At 37.4% G+C, this 18,001-nt stretch overlaps 1 protein-coding gene across 5 annotated transcripts in view; it reads left to right on the top strand.

The window, feature by feature from the left end:
- Nucleotides 1-18,001, top strand: part of CNTN5 (contactin 5) — a 674,696-nt gene that overhangs the window by 411,523 nt on the left and 245,172 nt on the right. For 4 of the 5 annotated variants that reach the window (XM_040584292.1, XM_040584291.1, XM_040584289.1 and 1 more), the window contains 2 exons: nt 6,141-6,359; nt 17,604-17,727. In XM_040584292.1, the coding sequence (XP_040440226.1) occupies nt 6,141-6,359; nt 17,604-17,727 (343 nt within the window). The remainder of the gene's footprint in view (nt 1-6,140; nt 6,360-17,603; nt 17,728-18,001) is intronic. The other variant, XM_040584293.1, reaches the window with a different exon arrangement.

The raw sequence follows: 18,001 nt of genomic DNA, 5'->3' as shown, positions 1-18,001 counted from the left end.
GAGGACTAAGACAATGGATATCTGAACAAGTTGAAATGTTGACATCTCAGCTACTCACTTTACTTTTAAAGGCTGTGTCAAAAAAGTAGACATTTACTAAGCATGTCCATCACATCACATATTGTGTTCCTCTTCCTCTTCACTACCTGTAAAGTGAATCCAGCCTCACTAGCTCACGTGTAGACATCCAGATTCCAGGTGTTTAAAATGAGTTTTTAAGCCTTGTGAATGTTTTCAGTCTTTTTATTTGGTTTGGTTTTGATGATTGCATATGTTGTTGCATTGCCTGTCATTTTGAGTAAAAATTGGGATATAATAGCATCTTTAAAATAAAATCTCTGACATGTAAACTAAACCACAGACAGTGGGAAGTGTGCAGAGGAGGATCAAATGCAAACCAGTTCTTGAGAAAATCTGCTAGCTTCCACTTTTTTCTCTAGTATTAATCCTAGTTCTCATAAGAGATGTCCTGGATGGACACCTTATCAACTGTTTCCTACTATTCCTGCATATTTCTCTCAGTTTATTGCCAAGCTAAATGTCATCGAGCAGTCTAAAAGGAAACCAATGTGCATGCACAGAACAAGACAGAAAATATATTTCTGTTTAAAAAATTGGGGAGCAACAATGCTACAATCCAGTTTACAGAATGAAGGCAGCTATTTTCATAGAAGACTGAATGCTTCCACTGAAACAACATAATTAAAAGTTACAATGAAAAAAATGGGTTAGCATTCTTCATGACATTTGATTAAACATCCTAGCTAGCAAAAATACACAAATGAAGGTCACATTTGCAAGTATTATAAGATAAACTACATTTTAATTAGATAGTTGAGAAATGTCAATGAGTTAGTAACTGACCAGGAGTCAGTTAAAAAAAAAGGAACGAAGGAAAACAAAACATCACCCCAAGAGTCAGAATCCTTCATTCTGCATAGCTTTCAAATATTAGAAAGACAGTATGCAAAGAAGTTTTTGGGATAGATTCAGTGAATTTGCTTTGCCATCTTTCTGTTTGAAGAAAGGATGTATTTTGGGAAAATTACATAGTGCCATGGTTGGAGCTATGTTGACGTATGTTGTACCATTTGAAACAAATCTTTCAGATAAAATATAATGGGATAGTATTTGTGGTTTATATCTGTACCCATGGACTGCACCTAAGGAATGTGTATAAGCATATACCATCCTGTGGGAAAAGTTTCCCTTTCACTCAGAGTCAGCTTAGTTCCCTCACAGCACACATGAAAAGTCAAATTTAACCTGACAAACCTATTGTAAATTACAGGAGTAAATATCTTTCAAATGATCTTGAAATTCATATTTTTGCTTTTTTTGAACAGAAAAAACCCTCAGTAATCAGTAGAAGACAGTTTCTCTATTACCTATGGTGCTGCTTTTCCTTGTTGTGTTGAAACTGACCAAAGAAAGGCTGAAGAGCAGCGTGCTGGAAATAATAAAAGATGCATGAATAATTTAATGGGTTGACACAGGTTCATTAAAAAGTTACCAAAACTAATTCAAATCATAGTTTGCTGTTGGAAATCACATTTAAGAAAATGTGCACTTGGAATAAAAAAAAATATAGTCTATCTTAAAACTGTCATACTGTTATTAAAATGACTATAAATCTGGTGGTTCTAGTGCAAAGAACTATGAAGGTTAATCCAAGGTGCTGATTTTATTGTGGCTGTTTCTAGTTGCTTAATATCTTTACCATTTAGGCCTATATATTCCTTATCTATGTCTGCTGGCAGCTGAAAAACCTTTGGATGCTTCATCCCAAATACTTAAGTCATTTCGAAGAATGAGTTTAGGGAAAATATAATTCCATAGTGAAACTCAAGTGCAGCAGTTTTGAGAACTACCCATAGGTCTGATGAAAACTCTCAGGGATTTGAAGGGTAGACTGGTAAAGCTAAAAAACACATTAGAGACATCTAACACCTACTCTCCAGCAGTTTAACTATGTACTTAAATAATGGAAAATAAATTTATTTTCTCAAGTCTCAGAAGTGTAGTCCAAACCAAATTAAATGAATAATTTTATTGTAAATAGTAGTCCAATAAAAATATATTCTAATTAATCCACTGCAACTAGGCAGTACAGAAGTCTAAATCTCTGGAGATGAATGTTAGGATTAGGAAGTAGGTTTTGTTTTAAGGTAAGCATGCTTTCTGCTCCAGTTGTCAGCGATATTCATAGGTTACAGGCTTTTAGTAAACAAAACAAGGAATATTTGCTTACGTATAAGTTATTAACTATTTCCAATTATGTCTTACAAGAGAAACTTTACTCGGATACAGCATCCCCATGAGCATGACTCAGCAGCAGAGTCAGGGTGAAATTTCACATTGATCACTAATCCCAGCCAAACAAAACAATTATACCATGAAAGGTCAGAAACCAGGTTGCGTAATACTGCTGTTACTGCAAGACCTTTTCACCATGTACGATGACTTTTGTATCCTTTCCTTCTCTTTCTTCCCAAGGTACTTTACATACATCTGAAAGCATGTTGATTTTTCTGTCCTTTCAAACCCTGGATTTACCACGTGGAACAAGTGCTCCCCATTCAACTAGATAACAAAGTATTTTAAAGGGGTTTTTATTATTATTTTTAAGTGGGAAAAGAACCACAGTTTTATTTCACCAAGCTGTCTGCACATACTATTTCAGCAAAAAGTAGTTGTCAAAACTATTTTGGGGTTGTTGAATCCTATTTACTGGAGTAGGCTATTGTGTCATGTATGCAAAGAAACAGGACAGTCATAGCATAAAATGAGAAATATTACATTAACAAAAACGGCCCTTTGACTCAAACTTGTGCAGAGAGGCTGCATACCACTGGAGATTTCAGTCTATCTAAGAATCAGGATTAATAGTGTTTAATTTCTGATTGCTAATCTCCATTTCTTTGCAAAAAAAGCAATATACAGCTCAGACTTTCTAGCTTGCACAGGAAGCCTTTCTGTCTACCCATCAAGGAAGACTGCTTCATAATTTTCCCAATTAAATGACATAAGAATATATATCTGAATCTTCTCAAGCTAGAATATCTGATATTCTCGGGAACATCATCTAAGGAACTATCTTCTGCTGTCAACAAATGGACTACGTAGTTTAAAAGGTCTTCAGACACTGGAGTTTTACTATTGATATATGTATGGCATATAGTACATTTAACGGTCTAATAATACTATATTTCAGTCACACAAAGTATTTATCACTTGCCGAAAAAGTACTGACATAAAGTTTTCCCAAATTCTGTCCATTGCCATAGGGCAAATAGCACAGAGCTAAAATACCATGCCGGAAATAGAAAACTGCCTGTATCTGCAGAAAATACTCCAGGAACAGTACATTCATTATATATGTGATTGCAATCATGTTTCCTTTTGAAATCCTATTAGGGCTTATGCTGCGCTGTGAAGTTTGGACCAAAGGCAAATCTGCATTTTTTTTATTATAAAGTAAAACTCCTTCCAGTGTGTATTTCTTCTATGTCCATTTGCACACTGAAGGAATGTCTTCCCAACAGCCATCACCACTGTTTCCACTTTTTTCATTTATTTTTTTTTTAACTATAGAAATGGATACTGTGAAACAGAATATCTATCACTGTTACAATTATATATTATATTTATGTATAAAAGTACATACTGGAATAGTTCTGTGACACCACACTTTGCAATTTAGCATTTTCTTCCTGCTTCTTTGCCCATCTCGTGTAGATTACAGACCATTTGTTCTCCTTGAGTTACAAGCAGATTGATATATATTTAAAAGATGGAGAGAAGTGGTGTCTTTTCCTTTGTGTGGTGTCTTGCATCCTTGTTACCAGCTGCAATCTAGCCACATCCCATCTCCATGTGAGGAAAAACAGAACTGTATCCCAATCTGCCTGTTTCCAGACTTTCTGTAGCATTTCCATGGACAGTACCAGAAACCCTAGGGATATCAGGGTATCTGAGGTGTGAGGATCTGAGGAGCTCCACAGCACCCAACTAACTGGTTTTTTTTTGCCACCAGGGCCATTACATTCACCACCAAACATTTCCATTCTCTGACACAGAATGTGTTAGAGACTTATCCCTTAAATGTATCCATATTCCCTAGGAAATATCTTCGTTCTCTGCTCACAAGAAAGATGTCTGTTCTGCATTAAGAATTTAATGTGATAACTTTAACCACGGACATTTCTACTGCAGCTTATTTATCTGAAATAATTTATATTTGTAAGGCCAAAAATATTTTAAAATGAGATAAATTAGTATTTGGTGAGACCAAAATAAGTCACAAATATAAAAAAAATAATTTTTCAAGAAACCTCAATGATCTTGAGATTGTAACCTGAGGGAAAAGAGAACAAAAATGAGTTATTTCATGGGGGTGGATTTTCATATGATTTTTTTCAATATTCCCCTGGGATTGGATTTCACTTCTCCTCTATGGAAAATTTTACTTTAAAAGAACTAAAATACATAATACTGCAAAATATATGAAGAATTTATTAAAAGACAATCAAGATATTTTTTGTGAAATCACATTTATATTCCAATGACAATGTTTCAAGAGGTCCTATAAGATATAGTTTCATACTGCATTTCAATTTATCATGACAATGTTGTATTTTCCCTCTCTTTGCATGCCAGAAAAGATATTATGCTTATGATGTACAAAACAGCATGATGCACATAATAAAGTAGATTGTTTGTGAGACCAAGATGAAAAATAAACCAGACCTTCCTTATTTATGCTTTTCCCATATGATTGCAAAAATTTGTATTTAAATCCAAATTTGAAATGAGATATGGCATCACCAAATAATCTGTAAATGTATAGTTTGCATAGATGAAAATGGTAATTTAAAAATACTGGTCATCTGCTTTTTCCAAATTCCGGTCTCTTCTAAAAGGCAGAAGAGGTAAACACTTAACATCTGATCAGAGACAATAATCACTGATTATTGTACTGAAATGACCTATTCCAAAACCCGAAAGACTAAACATTCTCCATCACAATCTTCATAAAGTAAAATACATATTTCTCTAATTTTAAACCATTCGAAATATGAAATAGTCTAAATTATATTTACACTTAGAATATTTTTCCAAAAGCTCTCCAGCAAAGCCATGACCTAGTATTTCAGAAATTGTATTTCAATTGAGTATGCTTCTACTCAAAGCTTTTGAACACCCATAGTTTTTCATCGTTCACATTCTGCCAGTTTGAAGAATGTCCAGTTTATAAATATTTATCATCAGTGGAAATCACAGAACAATAATCTTTTTTTTCTTGCCAACCACTTTCACTGTCCCCCCAAAAATCAGTTCTTTCTTAAGCACTTGATATACAGTTCAAGCCCCTTCGCTCATCTTTATGAACATACTTTTAAATTTTCTTGTCATGCCCTTTAGACTGTGCTGTGTCAAGTACTATTGATTTCAAAAGTTCTGCTTACTTTGTTCCTGCAGCTCCTGAGTGATATTTTTAATCTATTTAATTATTTCTCTTATATTTGGCATTATACAGGGACCAAAAGCTTGGGCACTATTCTGTACTTGTAGACAATGAAATTTTAAGTACAGGCAGAAAAGGGGAAAAAAGGAAGCTACAGAAATAGAAAAAGAGGTGATTTTTGCATATGCATGTTTTTGGCAGACAGGTTTGTGCGTATATGGCTCTTGGGCTTTTTAGTTAGCTCACTTGATTTGCAGAGTACTGTTGAAATAAGGAGCATATTTAACTTTAGCCAGTGTTTCTGTACTGCATATACAAAGTACTGTAAAGCTGTGAAGGAAAGGTGGTGGCTTGGCAGACAGTGATTTGGGGTCATAGAAATAGAATTTTAAATATTGAAAACCCATATTACCAAAAGAATGAAATATAATAACCACCTAATTTTTATATTGTATTGAAACTGCAGGGGAATTTTCTGTCTTAGAGCTCTATGCTTCTGCCTCATTCTGTTTAGAAGCCGAGACCCTCATGGAGTCCGGGGTGTCTCTGACACCCCTTTTACAGATAAAATTTTTCTACTTTTCTACTGCATAACAAAATATTATTTTGAAAAGTGATAGATTTTGTATTTATTTAATGTTAATTTCTTGTTTCCCCTCCCCCCCCCCCCCAGAATATTCAGAAGCTGTTCCTGGACTCCCCACTTCATATGCTGCTATCCTAAGAATCAAATCTGGTAGTTCACCTTTAGCCTCATTTAACACAAAGAACAGACCACGATTAAGCAGTCCTTCATTAGGAAGTGTATCTTCACCAGGCTGGAGAGGAGCTGCACAACATTATCACTCCCCAACAAACCTCTATCACTTTTCAGAGGCCTTCAAACATGATGGTAAGTCTAGCTTCCCTCTCTGAACCTTGGAAACATTTTTCAAAAGCAGTACATGTTTATCAGCTTACTTCAGTGTTTCTCAGACATATTATGAATTTTATTAATCATCACAAAGTAGAAATGGACCTTTTTCACTTTAGATTCTTCAGACTAGCCTTAAAGTCATCAAATAGTCTTTCTTAAAGATTCCTATGCAGAATAATTTTATACAAGTATTCCTACATGAAAATAGCAAACTAGTGGTTTGAAATTCCATTACAGCACAATTTCATCTGGTACTAAAATGTCAGTCGCTTTTTTATGTACTTTTTTTTCCTCTTTGGAAATTTTCTAAATAATTATGAGCTATAGTAATGTAAATTAAACATGAATAGTAAATTTTATAAAACTACTTTTTCTCTAAATTACCTGCTCTGTAATCTACCTGTGTAGTCAACTCTATCATGCATGCATATCTGTGCATGCATGGATACATATTGGTGTAATACGGTGTCATTTACTTTTAAGTGAAATAAATCATAGTAACAATACACATTTTCTCATATTTGGTTACATTTAAAGAAGCCACATGTCTGATACTATTTCTTTAGTGATAATATTTGTCTGAATTATATTCAAATAAAGGTAGAAAGAAAAACATTAAAAGGATGGAGGAAGGAGAAGGGGGGGGGGAGGAAGAGGTTAGACTATATTTGAGCATAATAGTCTAAGGAGGTAACAGAGGAAAGCATTGTGGTTAATATCTCACAGTTCAACAACATTCATGCAGTATAATGACTGTGATTACAGGATTACTGCTTCTCTCAGTAAAGTCTTTTCTTTCCCCTGGAAAGTACCTTGTGTGTATTGAAAGCTAATGGTGTGTGCATGTGTTTCTGTGAACAGAAGTAGCTTATGTACAAGCCTAAATATGTTCCCTGAATTAAGGCTGACCTAGAACACAACTTGAATCATGCAAACAGATAAGTGCTGTTTGATAGCATTTCTGGAACTGGGGCAGGTTTCTACATGTGTCCTTCCTCTGCAATATTCTTTGTAAGTGTTGACTAGACTGAACCCAGTTACCGCACCAGGCACTGATAACTTCTCCCAGCCAACCTAATGTGTGTAGGTGGAAATCAGATTTCAGGATTAGAATCAGAGCATATTATCCTGGTCTTCAACAGTATCAATATCTAGAGACTGAGGGAGAATAAATCTGTAGCTGCAAGGCAAAAGAATACAGACTTTATGAATAATATAGTACAAACTGGAACCACAAAGCATCTTCTCCCTGATTGACCCTGATTTTTCCATTGTGTTTTCCTGAAGAAAAAACTAACTGGCAAAAAAGCAGCCTACTGTGTTTAAATTTCAAGTGAAGCTTGACTGTTATGCTTAAATTCTTACTTTAAGAGGGCTCAGAAAATTTTATATCCATCTCATCCTAAGAAAATGAGATATGGGATGGGGATCCTCAGGGTAAGCATTCCACCACCTAAAATCTTGGCATTTCCAAGAGGCATGCTATGATCATACCTGATATACGTCAGCAATCATGAGTCTTCTCAAAACATAGGGGCCACATTGCAACAATAAAGTTGAGCTTCTATTTTGCAGCAGGAAATGAAGAACCACTGATTGGAGAAAACAGTTTTAAAGGGCCATAACTCACAAGCTCCAATGTGCAGAGCACTTGACTCAGAAGAGAGAGACTTCAACTCTTTCTTTCAAGGACTATATAAAACATTCCTAGGAGAGTATACTCCACCACTTACAGGTCCTTGTATATCCATCTGTGTAGACACAGATGTAGAAACAGGTAAATCTGAGGCACCTGAGTAATATTTTAAAAGCCCTTGATTATCTGAAGGACATGCATAGCACAAGTGCAGGTATGAAACAGAACTTAGAGAAGACCAGCATATGTCTGATGTGGCAGGACTAAGGACTCCAATACAGAAGACCAAGTAGGATAACCTGCATCATACAATAGGGCAAGAACACATCTACTATGGCAGCTAAATGCAACTTATTTTCTAAACCTCTCTCAGTTCTGTTAATAACTTTATGTTTGAGATAATATCAAAGATATTTAAAACCCAGAAATAAGTTCACTACTTCAGTCATCTGGCATTCCACTTACTTAAATTAGTAAGTTTCTTTATTTTTATTTGGCCTCAAGGCTTCTTTTCCATGTTTAGAGCTCCTGAAAGAAAGATATTCTAGTTATTTTCCAACAACTCGTATGTCTTAAGTAATAGTGGTAAGTGGTCATGTTTATTAACAAGGGCCTCCTAAATGACAAAATGCTACAGCATCCTGTATTCAAGTCTGGTCTTGATTGACCACTGCTGCAAGTGAGAGAACATTAATAAGAGAGGGAAAACATTTTATAATATTATAATTGAAAACTTGTATAATTCAAGTATCTAATATATGGGATATACTCAGGAACCAGATCTACCATAAGAAAAAAACCCAAAATTTTTATTAACTGCCTAAGTACATGTTCTTAAGTGCCTTCTCAACTGATTTCTCAGCAGACATGCTCAGAGGCCTAACATGGCTTCTAATAAAGGTCCTTTTATACTTAGTTTATGATATTTAATTTGCACTCTTAGTTCAGCATGTGTCTCAAATTGAAAGAACTATGTTGTAGCTCACTGGTGAATGTAAACTATACAGAATTGCTGTAAACATGCAGTTAAGGCAATACAGTCCTTCTCTTCAACCTATGTATCAATATGTAAAGCCATGACTAAAAATTGTGCATAGAAAGTGTGAATTATTCATGAAACACTCTTGAAGAATCATAAAACTGCAAACACATATACTTTTTTACTGTTCAAAAAATTTTTGGAAATGCTGCAGTAAAGATAATTGAACTTAATCATAAATAAAACCTCTTATATCCTTCCATCTTTGGTTTGATAACTTTCAGAAGAAAATAAACAACAGGGTCCAGTTCATAACTGAAAGTGCTTGTATTAATGAACCTCAAGATGTGCAAGGCCTGAATCTAATTTTTATTGAACAAGAATTCCTAACTCCCCACCATCAGCATCAATAGTGCCCAATATTTTTTAACAATGAAAAAAAAGTTAATAGTTTGTGTCTTTAATTCAGACTGGTGTGATGGCTTTGCCTGGAGTACAGTAAGTTGTCTTCATAGTAGCTAGTACAGGACTGTGGCATATGAAGGCATAGACCCCAGGTGAGATCCTTCATTGCACACATAAGTGCTGATTATATACAATCACTTACCCACCCAAGTTCTGCCCTGAAACATGCCTATGTGCAGCAAAGCACCTCTGCAGCCCATTCACACTCCACCAAGCCATTTACTCCCTCCATGCTCATCTGAGGAGGTTTCTTCCCAAATACTTAAGCTGTGGGAGACTTCGGGCAGCCCCTCATTGCAGACAGGTGTGCACAGAACTGATCTGCAGGTAAGCTCAGAGAGACAGATTTAGTTAGTTGTTTCCTCACTACATTTTAAGTCATAATCACTGCAGCCTGGCACCCAGACAATGAACAAAGCCTTTTCTCAGAAACAGTGTTTACAATTCCCATTTTTTTGTTTGTTAAATTGGATAAGGTTAAGGCTGTGCGAATTTGAACCATCATAGCTTGATGAACAGGCCTTTGTATCATGGCTTACATCAGGTTCATCAAACACGGTAGGCATACAGCAATGGCCCTAACTCCCTACCAATATAACAAACCCACACATCACTATTTTTCATATCACATCCTAACTTATTCAATGTTGTTACAGCTTGTACAGTGGCAATGCCAGGTGCAAAGCAAGAAGCATCAGGAAGATCCACATTATTCTGGCTTTTTCTCTGGCTCATCATTGGTAGGATGCTTGTGACCAGCTGATTGAACAAGCCAGTTGGGGGTTCACCAAGGCCTTTGATCTATATCTTTCAAGTTCATTGAATTATCCATTGGCTGCACAGCAGCTTGATCCCAGTACTCCATTATCCAAACTGTATGCTGCATAGAGGTAAGCATCATACGACACAGCACTTCACAATCATATAGGGTCATTACAATTCTTCTGCAATGGCAGCGTACAAGGTCATGATAAATGCCGATCTGAGTCCAAAAATCTTTAACTGAGGTCTGAGCTCTTTTACAGCTTTGTACAGGAGTTGTTCCCACACAGCTGGTCACCCTGCCTGGTATTGGAGATATAATTCCACATCTTCCTTTCACATAGCCTCCTTTCTGAGCTGGTCTAAGGCACCGTAGTATACTCTCTTTCTCTTGCTTTCAGAACTGCTTCAGCTCAAGTCTCCCTTCATATCTTTGACAATAAAATGCACAGTACAATTTAAATCTACAGATCTAGTCATAGTTGCAAAACAGCACAGAAAGATTCAGGTTTTTCTCTTGCTCCTTACTGCAAATACATGAATAAAATTCATACAGCCTCTACTGGACATGATATCCTATTGTTGCAAGGAGATAAACGTGATTACCAAGGGAATGTTTGTTTCAAAAGACTATAATCTCAGACGACTCACCAGAATGTGATGACTCGGTCGGTTATGCCCAAAATGCAGAAACTATGGGTGAGGGCAATTTCAGCTATTTCAGTCCAAAACATCCATATGATTTTTCTGTTCCCAATTTTTCTATTCTTGTATTAATGATTGCCCCATGGTTCCCAGTTGTTTACCTACTGTCCTGCGGTGGTGATGAGAGCACTCATGTATCCGTCTTCACATATTTGTCTTCCCTGGTTCAGCTAGGCTATGCCACAGGGTTGGGTTTTTTTTCCTTTTTCATCAAGTCCCTGTTCAGGTACCATTTGTGGCATATGAAGGCACAGACCCAAGTGAGATCCTTCATTGCATACATCAGTGCTGGTTACATACAATCACTTATCCACCCAAGTTCTGCCCCAGAACATGCCAGTGTGCAGCAAAGCACCTTTACAGCCAGTTCATACTCCACCATAATATTCACTCCCTCCATGCTCATCTAAGGAGGTCTCTTCTTCCCCGATACTTAAGACGTGGGAGGCTTTGAGCACACCCCTCCTTGTAGACAGGTGTGTACAGAATTATGGGCACACCCCTCACTGGGAGGCTTTGGGAAGCCCCTCATTGCAGGTAGGTGTGCATAGAATTTATTTGCAGATGAGTTCAGAAACCCAGATTTAGTGTTAGTTGTTTCCTCACTACATTTTAAGGCATAATCACTCTGCAGCCTGGCACCCAGAAAATGAAAAAAGCCTTTTCTCAGAAAGGGCCCTTACACAGAGTATGTTTTGGTTTTGTGCTGGAAACAATGTTAATAATTCAGGGATGTTTCTGTTATTGCTGAGCAGTGCTTAAGCAGAGTCAAGGCCTTTGCTGCTTCTCACTCCACCCCACCAGCGAGTAGACTGCTGGTGCAGAAGGAGCTGGGAGGGGACACAGCTAGGACACCTGACCCCAGCTGACTAAATGGATATTCCATACTGAATTAAGGACATAAACTACTGAAAATTTTTTCATGCTAAAAAAATATTGGGCAATATTGACTAATGTGTCATGCAATTTGAATGCTATAAATTAAGTTTAAAATGGATATGTTTGTTTCAGGCCACAGAACAGAGAAAGCATTTTCAAGCAACTGGAAAAACTTGTCTTATTTTCCCTGAGAAGAAAATAAACATACCTGTTTTAGAAAAGATAAATCTGAAAATATGAGAAAATAATTTTATCTCTTTTGCAGTGTAAATTCAATCATACATGTGCTGTACACTGTTCCAGCATGCAGCATATGAGAATGAATGTACATATCTCAGGGCATGTGTATTTGCCTGAACTTAGCTGTCTAAAGGAAAGGCTCCTCAAAGTTTCTTAACTTTAAAGTTAACTGAAAGATAGTTTTAAGATTAAATGTATCTTATAAATGCATGTGTTATAAATATGCATAGATACATATATGTGCATCTCTTCTTCTATATATGCAAAATAATTATTGTCATTTACAGCCACCTTTGTTAATGTTAAAATCTGTTACACACAGATTTTACAAAGGTTATATTATAGAACTACTCACTAAATCAACATTAACTCTGAAGTTAAGGTTACTACTTTTTTTTCAGTGCTTAAGCTGAAAAAAAAAAGAAAAAAGAAAAAAGAAAAAAGAAAAGAAACAAGAAAAAAGAAAAAGAAAAAAGAAAAAAGAAAAAAGAAAAAAGAAAAAAGAAAAAAGAAGAGGGTTTCTACCTTTAGTTGAAGAAAGCAATGTTTTCTTTGAAAGCAGGGTGATTACACATCTAAAATATTTTCTGAATATACTGAAAGGTTAAACTGCTTATTTCTATGGTAACAAAGGTTAATCAGAAGATTCTTTAGAGTTGTCACCTCAAGTGCATATAACAAGTACAAACTGAAAACAAACCAAGAAAGAAAGAAAGAAAGAAATTCAAAAGTGCGTTTGATAATGATTAGCACTCAAAGCTGATCCATATTTACTAAAAATTGCTTTTCACTTTTTAAGATTGATTTGAAATGAAATACATTTGTTTTATTTTAATAAATTCTTATGAGATGCACATTTCAGCAATATATATAGCCTTATAAGAAACTCCTGCAACTTTCTTAATGTATCCTGAATATTTTAATACCCAGGACTGACATATCACTGGGATATGGTTTGGTCCATGATATTACCAAGTAGGTAGTTTTCTGGGTCGGGTCCGTATGCAGAGTCCGGTGTGTATCTTAGGATGGAAGATCTGTTAGTGACCCCTCCTTTTAGGCTGCTTTAGAAGTTCCATCATTTTATAGTACCATGTAGCTTTTCTTCAGAAAATTCTTCCATCTCATTGGGGTCAACAAGCCTTTGAAAAATAGGGAGGAAAAAAACCCCAAAAAACAACTAGACACATAAGAAACCATTGTTTTCCTAGTCCTGTAAAAACTTTTGGTTTTTAAATTTTGCTAAGTTACTCTGCTTTCAAAGTAGGACTACTATTTCCCTTTTTCCAAACGGCATTTTAACAAATTTTGTCAGTGTGTCAGAATAACAGCTGAAAACAAATGGTTTGTCTGAAGATCTCTCTCATGCACCTTCAGAGGGATTAGCAAAGCCATCCACAAGTATCACCAGCAGTAAAACAGTACTTCTAAAAGGACATAAGAGATGAAGGGGAGAAGATGTAAAGCAAGAACTCCTTCCCCCCATATTCACAGGCTGCTTGAGATTATCCCCTCAGATATCTTGTCTGCTGGGTGAAAAACACATTACTGAAAAGAGCTGTTTCCTCCCACAAGTACCTCTGTCTAAGACAATGGCACCAAAACTATTTATGCCAGTCATATAGCTTGAATGGTACTGTAACATTGCAGACAGGGTCAACAGCAAGTGACCAGTGCAGTGTAGAATTTGCTGTGCCTTCTACTTCTGCAGACAATTATATTTTTAAAATATTACTTAAGAAAACATTTACAAGAACCTTATTTCTTTTATTCTTTAAAAGTACAGCACAGAATTATCAGACACTAGAAGTAATATTGCCAACGCAATTTCAATGCACGTCTTTGAACAGGGTCATATTTCTTCCCTGCCCAACTCTGTGTTCCCAGGGTTTCAGGAATTCATTCTTTTTCATGGCATATTTATTGACCTGGAATTACATCAAGGATGGTGGCAAGAAAGCTGAGTGTTGAGGAATGACACTATTTTTAATACAGAACTGAAAGTACAGGAAACTTTATTCTTATTTGAAGTTTGTTCTCATGGTATTTGCATTGGTCAGCAAGGAGAACTAAAGAACATCTGATTTTTTTTATCAGTAGTTGAGAGAGAAAAAAACCACATTTTAGCTATAACGTGTGTATGTATATATATAGCATATATATACACATATATAAAGATATATAAATTAAACATAATAAGGAAATAATGACAGTAAGGACAAGGCGCAGGAGGTTTCCCCAAATGGCTGCACAAACCAGAAGAACCAGACAATGGCTCATGAATCAGAAAACTGTATTTCAAAGTGAATTTCAGAAAGAGAGGATGGGTGGCTCGAAGCTCCCCTTGTCCATGGCTGTGAGGAGCCTCCAGCAGCTTGTGGGACCACGCGTGGTGCAGACTGTGTGTGTGTGCTTCCTGGGCCTTGGTCAATGGCTTGTTGAAAGCTGAAGACAACTCTGGCTGAAGGGCTGTGGAGGGAGGCCAGGCAGAAGCTACCTTCATTCACCATGCGGAACCCCTACCACAGGTTCTACCAAACTCTTGATGCCTTAACTTAGTGTCAACATCCCTGTACAAGGTAGCAAACCTCTCTGGCTGAGTGGATGTGGAGGGAAGGTGTGGGAGTGCACCATGCTCTGGTCCTGTCCTGGTGCGAGCCTCCAGCTCAGGAAAAGAAGAAGCAGCCACCATGGCATGCCGTGGGCAATCCCTTCCTGCCAGCTCAGGCCCAGCAGCCCTGCGCTCCCCTCCCTGCCCGCCTGGCTGCCCTCCCACCTCAGCCTGGCTCACCCGCCTGCTCGCCTCCAGCTGCCTCACCGCGCAGCCCTTTCCGTGCCTGTCCTGGGATGCCCTGACACCAGCCCCCTGTGACACGGCCACCACATCACCGCGTGAGCCAGGGCTGATGGAAGGCCCAGCCCTGGGCTGCTCGGGGAAAAACGGGCTGTAGCTCTTCAGCCATGTTAAATGCAGTGGGATGGACAAACCCCACAACTCAGGCCCATGGGGAAAATGGCCGACACGCAGAGCTGGCTGTCACTCCTGTCTGCGTGGGGACAGCCTCCTGACCCGGGGCTGTGGCCACCTCAGAGCCCCTCACCGTCCTGTCCCACCCCACGTGCCCTGGGCCTCAGCCTTGCTGCCAGGGCCGGGGCAGGGCGAGGTGGAGCTCAGCATGAGGGTGCACACAGATAAAGGGGATGTCTCAACACCCGGGAGCAATTCAGCGTTTAACAGACTGACTCTACATTCCTTTTGTTTCCTCTTGTGCAATCTAAGAAGCAGGTAACCAAATTCTGGGAAACAATACATACATTGGTTTTGTACCCACATTTTCCTTTCCTAAAGTAAGTTTGGCCAACTGATTCCATTGCCTTTGTGGCAGCCTCAGCTGTAGTGCTTAAAACTTAGTCCTGGAGTTGGTTTAACTTCAACAATATAAGTACATGTCAGAAATCACTTATTGCGGTTGTTTGTGGTTTTTTTGGTGGTTTTGTTTTTGTTGGTTTTGTTGTTTGTTTTTTTTTTTTTTTTAAATAATGCAGTTATCTGTCCCAGAAAATATATTTCTGCCAATATACCTGACTGAAGTATTGTACCTAAACACCTAAGTAAATACGTAGAACATTGCTGCTGCTCTTATTTGCTGTCCTTACAACGTGACAGGGTAATTATTTGAATCTATTTCAGTAAAAGCATAAATAGCTAAAAATAAAGGTATTTTCAAAATCTGAATTTGAATAGCAGTGTAAAAAGAAGAAAAACTAAGTGTGTAATAAGTGAATAGTCACTAAAAAGGAAGGTTGAATAACATAATGGGTTTTCATGTGGTCTTTTCACTGTATCATAATAATAGAATTGAGAAACCCAAAATGTCACAGACTTTAAGAACATGGGAATTTGCATCTCAGAACTAGCATACTATGACCTATGTCTCCCATGTTTCTCATCCTTTTTCAGACTCCTTAAGACTTTCTTCTTAGTACGAAGTCTTGTAGTCCTGTGCACCTTTTCCTGTCCACCCAAACTTTCTCAAACCATTAGCAGTATGGAAAAGGTCACAGTTACCAAAAATGTGAACCCATAACATTTAAAGTTGTGAAGAGCTGATAGAACTACAAAGTAAATAATTTTTATAAGTCCATGACCAAAACCCAAAGTCTTAAGGTGCACAGTTCTTACTTTAAGCTGGGATTGTTAGGATAAATATAACAAGAGGTTATAAACTGCTTAATGTGTCACACTGACCTTAGTACCAGTTGGAAGACTTTTATGATGTGAACATATCAAATCATAAAACTGACTGAGAAAACACTGTCCCCATGTGTTTCATTGCAAGTAGTAGGACAATGTAACTATCTCCCTGTAAGTGCTCTTTCTGAGAAAAGGCTTTGTTCACTGTCTGGGTGCCAGGCTGCAGTGATTATGCCTTAAAATGCAGTGAGGAAACAACTAGCACTGAATCTGGCTCTGGGAGCTCACCTGCAAATCAGTTCTGTGCACACCTGCCTGCAGTGAGGGGCTGCCCAAAGCCTCCCACAGCTTAAGTATCAGGGAAGAAGAGACCTTCTCAGGTGAGTGTGGAGAGAGTAAATGGCTTGGTGGAGTGTGGACTGGCTGCAGAGGTGCTTTGCTGCACATTGGTACGTTCTGGGGCAGAACTTGGGTGGATAAGTGATCGTATACAAACAGCACTTATGTATGCAATGAAGGATCTCACTTGGCATCTGTGCCTTTGTAGGCCACATCTCCCCTCACCCAAGTGATTATGCTAGTGCTCTAAGTTTGAAGAGAATTATGTGACTAAATAATCCAAGAGTTTGGAGCAAGCCTATGCTGATTAAAATTCCACAGTCTTCTAGTGCATGGTGAACATTTTAGTTATTCAGACCTATGTGATCAGGAATGCTGTATATGCAGCCTTTTACTTTCTGAAGGTTACACTTACCTCTTCACAATATAAATGAACTGGAATCATAGATGTATCCTATGGTTTGTGTAGTTCTTTCTTGCTCAGAAATGTAAATTCATATCAAGATATAGGTGCATGCCAAAATTAGAGAAGACAGTGGAGTAAAATGATATATCAGATTTTGCTATATATTATTTAATAGTAGCCACCAGTTGCTGCCATTAATTTTACTAGCAATTTTTCTTAGCAAGTCTTTGACATAAAGGGGAAAACTGTCTCTTAGTTCTTTGTGAGGTAAGCTACTGCAGGCAGCAGGAAAATTACTGTTTACCTTGCTCTCTATAAGCAGAGTTAATTCCTCTTGCTGGCTTAATTCTCTTGAGCTGCTCATTAGACTGTAGGTCAAAAAATGTCTGATGAGAAAGCCATTTTAAGGCATGATGAACATTTAAATCACACTATGTATTGTATTGTTAACTTAGTAATATTTCTTCCTTATCTCCTACCCTGCATCTGATGTAATGTGATATGAATCTCTGAAAAACAAACATAATTTTGCATACTTCAATCTCACTTTAAAAAAATATAATACACTTACATTTATTCAGACTTCCTAAACTACAGGACTTCTATTTCCACAGAAAGTGTTGACTATGGGCCAGTGTTTGTACAAGAGCCAGATGATGTGATTTTTCCAACTGATTCTGAGGAGAAGAAAGTATCTCTGAATTGTCAGGCTCGTGGAAATCCTACTCCCACATACAGGTACCTGTTTAAAAATTATTTTCTTTTACTTTTCAGAATATTAGCCACTACAATTCCACTCTGAGAGTCAGTGTGCTTTGAAGAACAACATAACAGAAACAGCTCTGTGACACAAGTAGCTTTTCTGATTGAATGTTTTTTCTGATTCTGAATAAGCAAGAAGCATAAGTGGTAGTGAATAATGCCGACACAATATGTGAAGTTTCAAATTATGTTCTCTGTGCATCATAATTATCCATGTGAAGAGATTTTTCTGTCTATTTTTTTGGATTGT

This window comes from Falco naumanni, chromosome 2 (genome assembly GCF_017639655.2).
Source record: "Falco naumanni isolate bFalNau1 chromosome 2, bFalNau1.pat, whole genome shotgun sequence".
NCBI lineage: Eukaryota > Metazoa > Chordata > Aves > Falconiformes > Falconidae > Falco > Falco naumanni.
This window is presented reverse-complemented; position numbering and strand designations above follow the sequence as displayed.